The 14,456-nt window shown below is 34.1% G+C and overlaps 1 protein-coding gene and 1 long non-coding RNA gene across 3 annotated transcripts in view; one reads left to right on the top strand and one right to left on the bottom strand.

The window, feature by feature from the left end:
- LOC141508007 (uncharacterized) overlaps positions 1-10,344 on the top strand; it is a 28,355-nt gene extending 18,011 nt beyond the window's left edge. Inside the window, exon 3 of the long non-coding RNA XR_012474315.1 lies at positions 9,991-10,344. This is a non-coding gene — a long non-coding RNA (uncharacterized LOC141508007). The remainder of the gene's footprint in view (positions 1-9,990) is intronic.
- GJA3 (gap junction protein alpha 3) overlaps positions 5,780-14,456 on the bottom strand; it is a 43,398-nt gene continuing 34,721 nt past the window's right edge. For both annotated transcript variants that reach the window (XM_074216248.1, XM_074216249.1), the window contains exon 4: positions 5,780-10,295. In XM_074216248.1, coding sequence (XP_074072349.1) covers positions 8,887-10,278 — 1,392 coding nt within the window. In that variant the 5' untranslated portion in view covers positions 10,279-10,295 and the 3' untranslated portion in view covers positions 5,780-8,886. The remainder of the gene's footprint in view (positions 10,296-14,456) is intronic.

Below are 14,456 nucleotides of genomic sequence, written 5' to 3'. Positions count from 1 at the left end.
TAAAGCTATTTTTTTTTACTATAACTTACATGAAATGCAATATTATCACTATCAGTTGTACTTATCCATGTATAATATTTATTTCAACTTGCAATGGTGATGGTGGAAATAGGGTATGTGGAATTTTTATTATGACCAATGTCAGAAGAACCATTCACATGAGTATGTGAGTAATGACTCAATGAAATCTGGGCAAATCATGCAACCAAGAGTGAGGTTTAAGGACATTTGATAAGTTGAATCTCTTTTGATTTTTTTTTTTTTTAGGTTTTTGCAAGGCAAATGGGGTTAAGTGGCTTCCCCAAGGCCACACAGCTAGGTAATTATTAAGTGTCTGAGACTGGATTTGAACCCAGGTACTCCTGACTCCAGAGCCAGTGCTTTATCCACTGCACCACCTAGCCGCCCCACTGTGCCACCTAGCCACCCCTCTCTTTTTTTCATGCAAAGTTTATATTTATCAGTAAATTAAATCTTGCCAAAATTGACTCTGATAATACATGACTAGAGAGCTTCCAAGTCTGATAAATGTCTAACAGTAATGAAGGGGTGCAAATGATATAATTCTGGACATCACCAGAGAAAGAACCTGAATCCACTGACTTCAATTTCACTGTGCCAGGTATGAAGTGTGGAAGTTCCAAGAGAAATGAGCCCAAATATTTTTCCAAAAAATTAATATAATGTATGGCAATAAAGTAATGTGATTATTTAAAACTATAAACTGCTACAATACATATACCAGATTTTATTGGATATACTGAGAGCTGATCTCTTCACTGCAGTCCCCTTAGAATGCTTATTTAACTCAATGATGTTGGTATTCCACAAAACATTTTTGGAATTCCTTATTGGGAATTTTCCTTAGGACCTGGGACATTGTCTTTGAATGACTCAGAGGTCAAAAACAAACATTTGTTTTTAAAAGGATGTTCCTGAATTTTGTAAACAATCAAGAAGCAAAAAATCCAGGTCTGGTGAAAGAGGTCAAGCTGGGGTCCAGAAGAAGGTATTACTATGAAGTAATACTTCTCCAAGCTGGATTTTGACCTCTTGGCACTCCCCAAAGGGCTTCTAGGGGGTCTGTCAGATTCCCCTCTCAGGCTTCAAGAGATCAAAACTATTTTTATAATACTATTAAGACATTATTTACCCTATAAAGTATTCCTCCCTTTTCCAATTATCTGTGAAGGACTGAATTTTCTTCATATACTTCAACCAAAAAAAAATATTACAGTAGATTAAAGTCAGAAGCAGAAATGATAATCCAGCTATCTTCCAATAAGTAAGACATTATAATTTATAAAAATATATATTATACTACTTTCCTAATGAAAGTTTTTGTTTTAGAAGTTATTTTTGATAAAATAATTTTATTTATATTAATGAATAATGGGTTTATTATTGCTATTTTTAGATGAATTAATAAATAATATTCTATTATATTTATGTTATCACAATATGTTTAACCATTCCCCAAGTGATGTACATCAACTTTGCTTCCAGGTTGTCTGTGTAGTCTTTTTTTTTTTTTGTCATTGACTTCCTTGGGTTAAATTCCAACCAGTTGGTGTGGTTTTGACTTGGCATCCATAGCATCTAGCACAGGAACTATAAATACTTGAGTTGAACTGGTGAAGATGGAGCTAAAGAAGATTTAGAAAATATGTAAAATTTTGAGAAATCCATAGATTCAGAGACAAGATGGTACAATGGAGAGGACACTAGCCCTGAATTTAATGGACTTGAGTTCAAATGTTATGTCTAATGCATACCTGTGTGATTATTTAATCTTCCTGGATCTGAGGCAGTAATGTAAAATCAGAGGGAGGAGGGGAGACTAGTTGCTCTTTGATGTTCTTTTAGCTTTAGAGCCATGATCTTATGACCTCTCTGGGTCTTCTTAATGTCTTCATCTGAAAAATGAATGAGTTAAAATAGAGGATCTCTCAGGTTTCTTCCAGTTCTAAATCTATGTGGACAGAATCATTCTTCAAGAACCTTAAACTTCTAATGATCCTAGGGTAATTTTCCCCTCCCTTGAGTTCTAAATTTTTATCTGTGCTACTCATTGGAAACTTATCATAAAAAGCCTTGCAGATGTTAGTTAGAATCTCCCTTTCCATGATAGAATTTCACAGACTGTTTCAAAAAGTCACAAATGAGAAATTCTCCAACACTCATCACTCTTACTTGGGCCACTTGCCTTTGTCCCTAATATCCAGAGTGTACTTAGTTGAGCTTTAGTGAAATCTCATTTTTCCATTGGTTTGTAGTGGGATTCTACTTGGTGGGTGTCCATCACACATTCCATTCTGAGTGTGTATTGAATTCCTAGCAGAGGCAGTGGAATGGAATGTGAAGCCGACTGCACAGCTTACCCTGAAACTCCACAAGTCTTCTAGCCCCTGCCCATTTCTATAATTTTGATTATTCTGTTCTCCTTTGCATGGATAATCATTTGCTCTCTTCAAGCAATTTCATTTTGACTCCTCCTTTAAGGCTTAACTCAAATCCCATACCTTCTCTGTGAGTTTTTCTTGGATCATGATTATTTTTCCTTCCTTTGAACTTTTCTAGTACTTTTGATCTGTACCATTAAGTTATTTTAGAACTTCTCATATAACATCCTTCTCTTGTTAACTATCTTTTTTGATATATTCAAATCAATTCAATAAGCACCTATTCAATACCTACTGTATGCAAGAGAATGATAGAGTTGGGAAACCTTAGTTCAAGTTCTGCCATAGACAGTTAATTGCAAGTTATGTGACACTGCAAGTCAATTACTCTCTGAGGCTTAGTTTCTTCATAAGTAAAAGAGGAAAAACAACAGCACCTATACTAAAGAGTTGGTGTGAGAATCAAATAAAATTCTATAAATATAAATGTCTTTTATATAAATACAAAGCACTTTGCAAATGCTAAAGAACTATTTAGATGTTAACTATTATTTATTGTAAGGACAACAATGACAATGACAACAATGACAAACCAGTCCACTTTCCCAAAGATCTTACATTCTACTGGGGGATGTATATTTTTCAAATATGTCAGCTTCTTGAGGAAGCCTTGCACAGACTAGATGCTAAATAAATGTGTGTTAAGGTAATTAATTAACCTAGAAAAAATATTATTAGTTTTGTATTTAGACAGATCTTTCAGACAATAGTTTTGTGATTCTGGCCAAGTCACTTGACTTCCTTAAGCTTCAGTTTCCCCCTCCAAAATGATAACTATTATTATTATTATTATTATTATTATTATTATTATTTTATGTTTTTGCAAGGCAAATGGGGTTAAGTGGCTTGCCCCTGGCCACACAACTAGGTAATTATTAAGTGTCTGAGACTGGATTTGAACTCAGGTACTCCTGACTCCAGGGCTGGTGCTGTATCCACTGTGCCGCCTAGCTGCTCCTATTATTATTATTATTATTATTATTATTATGTAATTTTTTATACTCTAAATTTCCTCTCAGGTGAGAGTCTAGATGCAACACAGAATTCTCACCTTCCTTCAATGTAGTTATTCCACTCAGTCTGGATTCTAATTCTACTTCTAATTTGGTTCTTAGCCAATGGACAATCTCTCTTGGTTTTACTTCTAGCTCCAGTCTGACTACTGGTATATACAAATAATTCTGTATAGATTGTCAGCTCACAAAAAGGAGAAAGGATAGTGGGTTGAAGGGGAACAAAAAAGTAAGAAGTCACAAGTAGGCCCACCATTACTTCTTACATAGGTACTCTCTACTTAAAACTAACAAAGAATTGTCTGGCCTGTGTACTCCACCCTTCCCCCCCATCCTAGCCAGAAGTGCAGTTGTCTCATCCTTACTAAGTTGCAAAGGCAGACATTTTGGGTTATTTAGTTCACAAACTATTTGACAGTTAATCTTTCATGGACTTGCTTGAGATCCTAACCACCATAATAATACATTTCCAGGAGAAAAATGAATTCTGAGGTGTTAAACCTTTAAAACCACTTTTTGCAACACAATCCATTCTAAGTTGAGACTAGCTTTACTCTTAAGGCCTGTCTTGTCTCAGATTCCTGTTGCAAGGAAAGGGAGGATTAAGTCTTTTGCTTAGGATATAGAAAATTATAATTTTTAAAATGAACTAAGGATTTCTTTCAGTGGGAACAGATTAGATTAGTATCAGGTTACTATATAAAAATGGAGAGGTTTAAATTTAAAATCATACAAATGAAAAGTAATACATTACTTGTGATCATACTTGTAGCCACAAATATCTCTGAGTCAATCTAAACAATCTAAAATTCACTTCTGCAAGGTAATTGTGCTAGTTTTTTTTAACTTTTTAATTATTATTATTATTTAGGAAATTCAGGCAAGATGTCAGTCACAATTATGATGAAAAAACAATCTAGAAGGGAAAGCATTATGGTACAAAAAGTTTATTTAGTAAGTTTTGTAAACATTTGAGGTAAAGGAACATTGACATCAACTTATTTCTACAGAATACATGAGGCAACTCCTTCAAAGACAGCCTTTTTAGTGATTTACTACTTGTAAATCCCTCACTGCCCAGAAATCTCTTTATCATGAGGTTCAGTCATGTAGAAGACAAACATGCTTTGGGCCACAAGAAACCTCTGAATGAGCTGGCACAACCTTTATAGTGTGGGAGAGATGAGGAACATAAATGCATCTCCTGAGTTTTAAATAATTGTTTAATTTGAGTATACTTACACATTTTTTCACTTGTTTAGATCTTGAGAAAGAAAAATTGCATTGTCTTTTACAAAAATGGTGCAGCATTTTTCATGAGTATTTGGGGGAAGAATCTGTGAACCACACTGTATGGCAACTGAGCTCTTAATAGACTTGACCTGCTATCACTCATATCCAAACAAATGCAAAAGAATGGAACAAAGGCAAATTTTCATCACTATATTTGGAGAACTTTTTTCTAGGTTTAACTTTTTATCAGATAGACTAAATGTAATTTTCTCCTGCATGTGTCTTAAGCATGTAAAAAATAACATTTATGTGAAATAAGCCATTTCTTTAAATGGCACTCAATATCCTGGAAGATTTTTTTATGTTAAGACATTACTTTTGGGGGCATAAATTTCTCATTAGAAATTTCTTAACATTTAAATAAACCAAAGTAAGAGGCTGGTACCATGTAGTTCATCTAAATATGCAATTTGAAAATTAAAAATCAAATGCAGAAGTTGGAGAGTCAAAGTTAAAAATATAGCATGTTTCCCATGAAAAAACAGAAAAAGTGGGAAGGAGAATATCCTCTATATTCAGTTGTGTTGGATTTTTGTTTAAGGAAATTTGGAATTATTTAATCAGCTCTACTCTTGGGTTTTGGCATAACAAATTAGGGGAAACAGCATAAAATCAGCATATGTAATCTGTCATATATGTGAAAGAAATCATTACTGATTCTCTGATTCCATGTCAGTACTTTACTTTTTCAACACTTTACATTATTTTCAGGACCTAATGTTTTAAGAATTCAAAAGCTTATTTTAGCCATTAAGCATGGAAAAAAATGATAAATTATACCTTTAAAATGTTAAAAACACACAAATCCCAAAGGAACAAGAGAGAAGCAAATATAACATTTTGCAAGAAATACTGCAGAATCAAAATGGAAAAACTTTTGCATTTGAATCTTTCTAAGGTTAAAAAATAATAAATTTCTGATTCACTAATAAAGGAGAATATAAATATTTTATACTTCTGATTAAAAGGACACAAGTACATTTGAGAAATCATTTGAAATTTTTAGGCAACTAATGAAATAAAAAAGAAATATCTCAAATCTCCCAATTAAATCATAAATTGTGTTAATATATATCAGAGGAGTATTTAAATGACTATGAAAAATATAGGCTGAAATGTCTTGTCCATAATATATCTGTTTAATTTTCATTGCACATTTTAATAAGTAAAATAATTTATTAAAAAGGAGCAACCTTCTATACCACTCCTCTACCTCAAAAGGACAGAGAAGCTTGACCTTTTGGTTTCAAAAACACTAATACCTCAAACAGCAGTAGAACTCAAGTATGAAAAGTCATTTTTCACTTTTAAAAAGAACTGTGACCAGTAAATTTACCTGTAAACTAACAAATATCTTCTTCCATAGATACTGTTCTATCTCCCCAAATTTCATTACTTCTTGGTTCCTGAGTTGTTTCTAATACTACCTAAGAAAGCAAATTTAATCCAATTTACATTTAAAACAAGTATTTCACACAAATTCCTTCAAATAAACTAAATCTCTGCTCAAGTGTTGGGGAGTAGAGGCTCAAGCTATTCTAAATGCAATTGTATCATAGAGGGATAATAATACACATGTTATTAATTATGCAAATAGTTAAATTTTCAAAAATTTAAAAATCAAAGCTACATCAATCCATCCCCTCCTTCCAACTCAAAATCAAATGGTGGGAAACCAAGAAGTTTAAAATTTGTTAGAGATATGATCATGGTAGAAGTTCCTGAGGGATGTGTTCAAACATAGCCTTGTGAGTTGTAACTTTGATTTTGGCATACTGACTACAATCTTTTCTGTAATTAGATGCTTTTAAAATGAGGTGGTCCAAGGGCATGCATCAATGCTGAGTTGATTTATTTTTCTAAGATTAGATCATTAATAATGGACTAAATTTTCTACAATGCTATTGGACCATGGGTTTTTTTCAGAAGTTTACAAAGTCATAACTACTTCTATTCATCATCAGATTTTAAAATATAGTGGAGAAAATGTTTCGTGAGCATGGCCTCAAATAAATCAAATCAATATGCTAATTTTCTGAGTTTAAAAAATCAATGAACTTCATAAAGAGACAGACAGACAATATAGTTAAAAGGGATGGGGAAGGGTTGTGGTACTAATGGAATGAAACTGAAAATAGCCAGTTCTAATCCATCGAAGCTAGTAGGAAAAAGTAAATAGATCAGGTCCAATATTCTTGCTTTTCATCAGCTAATTCTTTGACTCATAGATGACTGTCCCATTCTATAGTTTGAAAGTTTATTATCTCAATGATTTTTATTAAGTTCATAAAAATGATAAATTAAAATTATTTTCAGTGAAGAGGTATGTGGAATGGACCAATTAGTATATATAAATAATATTTCAGTCAGTAGAGATTCCTCTGATATATAAGCAAATTAAAATGCTTATGTTTATTATTATATTCAAATTAGGAAGTTGAATTTATTGTATTTTTCTTTTTCCTTTAAGAAGCAAGAATAGGGGGCAGCTAAGTAGCTAAGAGCAGTGGATAGAGCACCGGCCCCGGAGTCAGGAGTACCTGAGTTCAAATCCAGCCTCAGACACTTAATAATTACCTAGCTGTGTGGCTTTGGGCAAGCCATTTAACCCTATTGCCTTGCAAAAACCTAAAAAAAAAAGCAAGAATAGCTAGGAAACTTATAGGTGGGGTTTTTTTTTTGTACTTTTAAAAAGTGTAAATCATTAATTCATTTGAACTATTCTGGTGACTATGGCTTAAGTTGCAATTTTCTATTCAAAATTTTTAACAAGTTCAAAAGTTTGAAATGCTTAACTATTTTTTTCTCTTCCCTAATAGTAGTCAATTGACTTCCTTTAAAGAGAAAAGGTCAAATCTTTACTTACATTTAACAAGGCCAATTTAATACTAGCTGGATTATCATAATTTCTAATACTACTAAGTTTCTTTTTCCTCAAAAAGACTGAAGGTTGAAGTGGATGTCACATTTATTCTTTAAGTCTCAAGTTTAAAATAGGTCCTTGAAAAAAGAGAATTTCCTAGAGTATTCTAGTATTCTTGAATATGCTAGAGTACTTTGCTTTAATTTTCCCTTGAGTCAAAGCAATACATCTGCAACACACCCTAGAATTATGAATCTTGCCCGTGGAGAATCAGTATACTTTCTGTTATATGATTATATTATTAGGCATGATATGAGAGTTTCTTGTGTCTCACTGAGCAGGAGTGCAAATGCCTCTGGTTGTTTAAAAAAAACCCAAACCAAAAAAACCAAAACAAACCCCAAAACCATTTGCATGCCACTTAAATATTTTTTAGTCCAGATCAGCATATAGTCACTCAAAAGCAAATGCATTCATAGGTTAAGAGTAAGGATGGAACTGAATATGTCCATTGGCTTACTACACTAACCAGAAAGGTTTTGTCCAGTTTAAGAATACATGGCCATTTGGATGAGATCTCAGCTAGATGACATGGTGCAAAGAGAGTTGATCCTGGAGTCAGGAAGACCTGATTTTTAATGTGACCTCAGATACTTCCTAGCTGTGTGACCCTGGGCAAGTCAATTAATCTTTGTTTGCCTCAAAGTTTCCACAACTGTAAAATGAAGATAATAGCACCTACCTCTCAGGGTTATTGTGAAGATTGAATGAGATAATATTTGTACAGTGGCTGGCACAGAGTAGGTTCTATAGAAATGCTTAAGAAATAGGAGGGATCTGTAGACAGTGCACAAACTAATTTGCAAATTCTGCTCAGGTTACAAGGCCAATGCCTACTGCTGGCACTGGACACCTTTGGGACTAAACAATCAGATTTCACTTTGGTTACTTTTATTCTATCAGAAAATGTTGCCTTTATGTCTACTACAACTCTTAGTATGTTAAGGGCAGTAGGTATTAACATAAAGAAACTTAGTCTCCTCTTCTTAATCTTTTTCCTCCCATTTTAGGACCTGTCTTTCTTCTGGTTCTTGCTGATTCAATTGAGGATTTGATTTTTTTTTTTAAAACAAAATTCTCTTCAGAGATGAGTTTAGAGAATGAAGGGGGGGAGAGAGAGAGAGAGAGAGAGAGAGAGAGAGAGAGAGAGAGAGAGAGAGAGAGAGAGAGAGAGAGAGAGAGAGTGTGATCACTGTTAGACTGCTAAGTCATCCGATCTGGCTCTACCACTACTGGACTTACTGGCCTTGCTTAATCGTCTTGTATCTATAAGAAGTAATGGGGGTGCGTGCATCTCAACTGTGGTGGTATTTGGCTGTTTCTCCCCTTCAGAGTTTATCTCTGATTTATTGGCCCCCAAATGGCTACTACTTCCATTAATCAACAGCAAGGGCATTTTACTTCCCCCCCCATTGTCTCCTCGCTCTTGGAGGAGCTGGCGAACACTGCTTAGAGTGGTGGGAGTGTCAGAGATGGTGTCAGGTGGGGATGATTTCCTTTCAAAAGTCTGTTGTTCTGCCTCCTGGTTGGCCCAGTTCTGCTCAGTCATTAAGATGTGGTGGTGGTTGCCAGAATAATATTTGGCCGGGGTTGCCTTGCTGCGTTCCTCAGGAAGGGTTACCATTCTGAATTCTGTGGGTTGTGGAGGAGCCCCAGGATAACCTGTGGTAGTTGCCTGTCCCAGGGAAGAGGCAGACTGAGTATAGTAAGGTGGGAATCCAACAGTAGGTGGAGCAGAATGGGGGGAAAGCAGAAGTGGGCCAATGCTGCTACATTTTGAGGGCAGGACTTTGGTTTCAGAAGAATCTGGTCTATAATGGTTGGTCATACCCTGTTTAAGCTTTTTCCATCCCAGGTGATAAATTTCCAGCATATTGAGCAAGAGAGACACACAAGCCACTACTAACATGAAAATAATGAATATGGTCTTTTCTGTGGGCCTGGAGATAAAGCAGTCTACAGTGTTGGGGCATGGCCATCGGTCACAACGGTATAGTGGCTTCAACTCAAAACCATAGAGGAAATACTGCCCCACAATGAAGCCCACTTCAAACAGAGTCTTGAAGATAATGTTGAAGATGTAGGTGCGCAGGAGGGCACCAGCTATCCGGACTTTGCCTCGATCATCTCGGATAGGAGGCTTCTCTTTCTTTTCCATCCTGGTGCTTTCCTTTCTGCTAAGTGGTTCTCTATGGGTGGGGGGATCACTGGGTTCCCCTACTCCCTGGTGCAGGTTGTCTTTCTTAAACTGTTCTCCTTCTTTTTCCTTCTTTTTTTCTTCCATGCGTACGATGTGCAGTACATGGCCCAGATAAATAAGGGTAGGTGTAGAGACGAATATGATTTGCAGGACCCAGAAGCGAATGTGAGAAATGGGAAAGGCCTTATCATAGCAGACATTTTCACAACCTGGTTGCTGAGTGTTACACGTGAAGTCTGACTGCTCATCTCCCCAGACTTCTTCTGCAGCTGCACCCAGCACCAGGATTCTGAAGATGAACAGCACGGTCAGCCAAACCTTGCCAATCACCGTAGAGTGTTCTTGTGCGTTCTCTAGTAGTCTTCCCAGAAAGCTCCAGTCACCCATTGCTTCAGATTCCTAACCTATAATGGGAACATCACCATCGTTGTTAATAAATTCTCATTAAATGAATCCTACATGATGTATAGAGACTACTTAATGGGTCACTGACCCAAACCTTGAGTGAGGCTGGGCTACAGTTTCTGTGGGTTCCCTTTTAGAGGGAAATAGTCCCTCTTTCTATGGATGTAGGAGCTTCTACAAGACTGCATTCTTTCACTATCTTAAGCTACACTATGCAAGATTGTGAGCTCAAAAGATAGAACATATGCAAAGGTAAATGCAAACTTTAAAAGTGTTATGTAAATGTAAGTCACTCATGACACATAAAGAAATTCTAAAAGTTGAGTGAAAAATGTTGCATTATGGAAGTTGTAGCAGAACTCTTAATACTAGAAAAGATGATGGAAATGGTGTAGCAGCATAGAATAGAAACTTCCATTCTATTGTGGTCAGGACTGGACTTCATTTTTATCTTCATAGTCCCGGCACCTAGCACAATGCTTAACAAGGGCTTCATGAATTGAACTAAATTTTAGATGCATTAAAAACAGGGGCTTGTGACTTATCCAGACAAGCCTCATCAAGCACAGAGAGGTTTATCACTAGTTGGCTAGTTACTAGAATATGACTTCTTTGGCTGTGATATCTTCATGAAACTAAGAAAACATTTAAATTTTAAATTTAAATTGAATTTTAAATGATCTTCAGTACTTTGCTGCCCCTTTTGCTTTTGCAGAGGCATTGTCTGACTAGTGGGAAAATGTCAAAAAGTGTTAAATGCTTGTTTTTATATATATGTTATATATACATATATTACATATGCATATATAAATTATACATCATATGGCTATCATATACATATAAATATGTATTATATAAAATAACATACTTATAAATACATATATGTACCTATATACTATCTATACATAGAATATATGTATAGTCTGTGTTTTTATATATATGTATTTGTCATTATATATCTTAGATGACAAACCCTTATTAGAGGAATTCAGATTTTTAATAATAAATTATTTATAACAGTAAAATACAAAGTATCTAATTATCTATTTACATTTATAAATACATATATGTATATACATACTTATATACACTGTATATGTATATGTATGTGTATATGTACACACACACATATATTTGTTTATGTATCTTAGAAACCAAACTCTTATTAGAGGAATTTAATTCAGATTTTTAATAATAAAATACAAAGTATCTATCATCTATCTATTTATCTATCTATCTATCCTTGTACCAAAAGTCATTCCCCAGTATATAAATATAGGATATGAACAAATAATTCTCAAAAGAAGAATTGCAAATTATTAACAACACATCCAAAAATACTCTAAATCACTAAAAACAAGAAAACTGCAAAATAAAACTGAGATTTTGCCTCATACTTGCAAATCAGAAAAGATGACAAAAGATAGGAATAGTCATTGTTGGAAAGAGATTGTGGGAAGATAGGCACACTAATGCATTATTAATGGACAACAGCAATCATATAGTCATTTTGGGGAAACAATTTGGAATTATGCAAATAATGTGAAAATGTCTATCTTTTTTGACCCAGAGATTTCACTACCAGGCTTATACCTCAAGGAGGCCATTGAGGAGAAGAAAGTATCCATATAAATCAAAATATTTATAGCATCACTTTTTGTGATAGCAAAGAATTAGAAACAAAGTAGATGCTCTTTGATCTAATTGATGCATAACTGCTAAACAAATTGTGTCACATAAATGTAATGAAATTATAAGAAATGACAAATGTGATGAATAAGCATGGATAGATAAAGAGCATAGCCTACTCTTTGGAGTATAACATTAGAGGATGTTCTCAATCTACCACTTAGCAGAGAGGGAAGATCCATAAGTGTTGTATATTATAGTTATTTTTAGACATTTTATATATTGATATTGATTCTTTCCTCTAAATTTTTTTTTTACTTAAAAATCTTTTTGTTAATTGGATAGTTCTCTGGAATGGGGCAGAGGAATGATAATAAGGGAAATCATGGTGTCATGAAAAAAAGTAAAAAAAAATTTTAAATAAGTAAAACCAGAAGACTTAAAGGAAATGGAAAGATGTTTTTTAGATTCTCCTTGGGAGTCAAATCAAAATGGTTGGTAGAGTTAAATTATGCACCATAGACAACAACAAATACGTTTCCATAGAATATTTTGCTTGTATTTTAATACTTAGGATGTACATAGGGATAGAACCTAGGAGGCAGTGTGAATGGAGTGCTCAGAAGACTAAAGTTCATGTCTCAGTTCAGATACATACTGTCTATGTGACCTTGGACAAGTTACTTAACCTTTCATTGCTCTAGACAACTATCTCAAATGTTTTGTAGAAGGTACAGACTTGCATTTTTAAAAATATATTATTTTTTCTCCAATTACATTACATTTTTCACATTAAAAAAAAGTTTTGAGCTCCAAATTGCATCCCTTCTTCTCCCATCTCTGAAATGGTAAGCAATCCTATAGGAAGTTTATACATTCAATCATGTAAGCATTCCATGATAGTAATTTTGTATAAGAAGACTAGAATAAAAGGAAAGAGTAAAGAAAAAACATGCTTCAGTCTGTATTCAGATAGTATCAGTTTTTCCTCTGGAAATGAATATTATGCTTCAATAGTTGAACTTTGGGACTATCTTGGATCATTGCATTGCTCAGAATAGCTAACTCATTCACAGTTGATCACTATTACTATGTTGCTGTTACTGTATACAATATTCTCTTGGTTCTGTTTACTTCCCTTTGCATCAGTTAATGTAAGAGTTCTCAGGGTTTTCTGAAATCCACCTGACTTGCATTTTGAAAGGGAGTTTTCTCACCTCCAATTCTTATCTCTGATGAGCACAAACCAAAAAATGAACCTGAAAATAAATGTAGTTTATGTGCCAACAACTGTTACAGAGAAACTACAAACAGAACTCAAACCCTACAAATTAAATCAACAGATATTTAATGTTCAGTGACTTCAATGCCAAAATAAGCATAGGGGAGAATAGTAAAGAGAATATGTTGGAAAATATGATCAGTAACTAGAAAGGATCTATATTTGGATCAATCCCATCATTTTACATATGAAGAAACTGAGGTCCTGGGAAGTTAAGTGACTTGCCTGAGGTAACACAGGTAATAAACATAAGAGGCAGGATTTGAACTGAGGACCTCTGAGGGTCACTAATTCATACATAAGGATCCCTGAAATTGCACGTTGACTTAGATTTAAATTGTAATGTTATTTTTGTTTCATTGTATTTTTATTCTTTTTAAAAAGTATTTCCCAATTATATTTTTATCTGGTTCAGGAAAATCATTTCCACTATGCATACTATATCTTTACATTTTTTTAAAAAATTTCTTTTTAAAAATATAAAATTATTTATTTTTCTATCTACATGTAAAGATAAATTTTGAGTTCTATATTTTTCTCTCTCCCTTCCCTCCCCACTCCCCTAGACAGAGATTAATCTGTTATAGATTATACATGTGCAACATGTACAACATGTATACATGTGTCAAACTTATTTCCATATAATTATATTGTGAAAGAAGAATTAGAACAAAAAAAGAGCCATGAGAGGACAAAACATAAAACAAAATAAGTTTCAAAAAGTAAAAATAGTATTCTCTGGTCTGCATTCAGACTCCATGGATCCTTCTCTGGATGTGGATGATATTTTCCATTACATGTCCTTTAGAATTGCTTTTGATTATTGTGCTGATGAGAAGAGCAAATCTATCTTAGTTGTTCTGTTAATGTGTACAATGTTCTTCTGGTTCTGTTCACTTCATTCAGCATCAGTTCACAAATCTTTCCAGGTTTTTCTGAAGATCCTTCCAGATGATTTCTTACAGAACAATAGTACTCAACATATCAATTTGTTCAGTCATTCCCCAATTGATGGGTGTCCCTAATTCTTTGACACTACAAAAAAAGAGCTGTTAAGAATATTTTTCCACATGTGAGTTTTTTACCCATTCTTATGATTTCTTTGGGATATACACCTAATAGTATTGCTGGATCAAAGGGGATACACAGTTTTATTGCCCTTTGGGCATAGTTCCAAATTGTTCTCCAGAAAGGTTGGATCAGTTCACAATTCCTCCATCAATTAGGCAGATTATATCTTTACTCTTAC

Source organism: Macrotis lagotis, chromosome 1, assembly GCF_037893015.1.
Source record: "Macrotis lagotis isolate mMagLag1 chromosome 1, bilby.v1.9.chrom.fasta, whole genome shotgun sequence".
In the NCBI taxonomy this organism is placed as follows: domain Eukaryota; kingdom Metazoa; phylum Chordata; class Mammalia; order Peramelemorphia; family Peramelidae; genus Macrotis; species Macrotis lagotis.
This window is presented reverse-complemented; position numbering and strand designations above follow the sequence as displayed.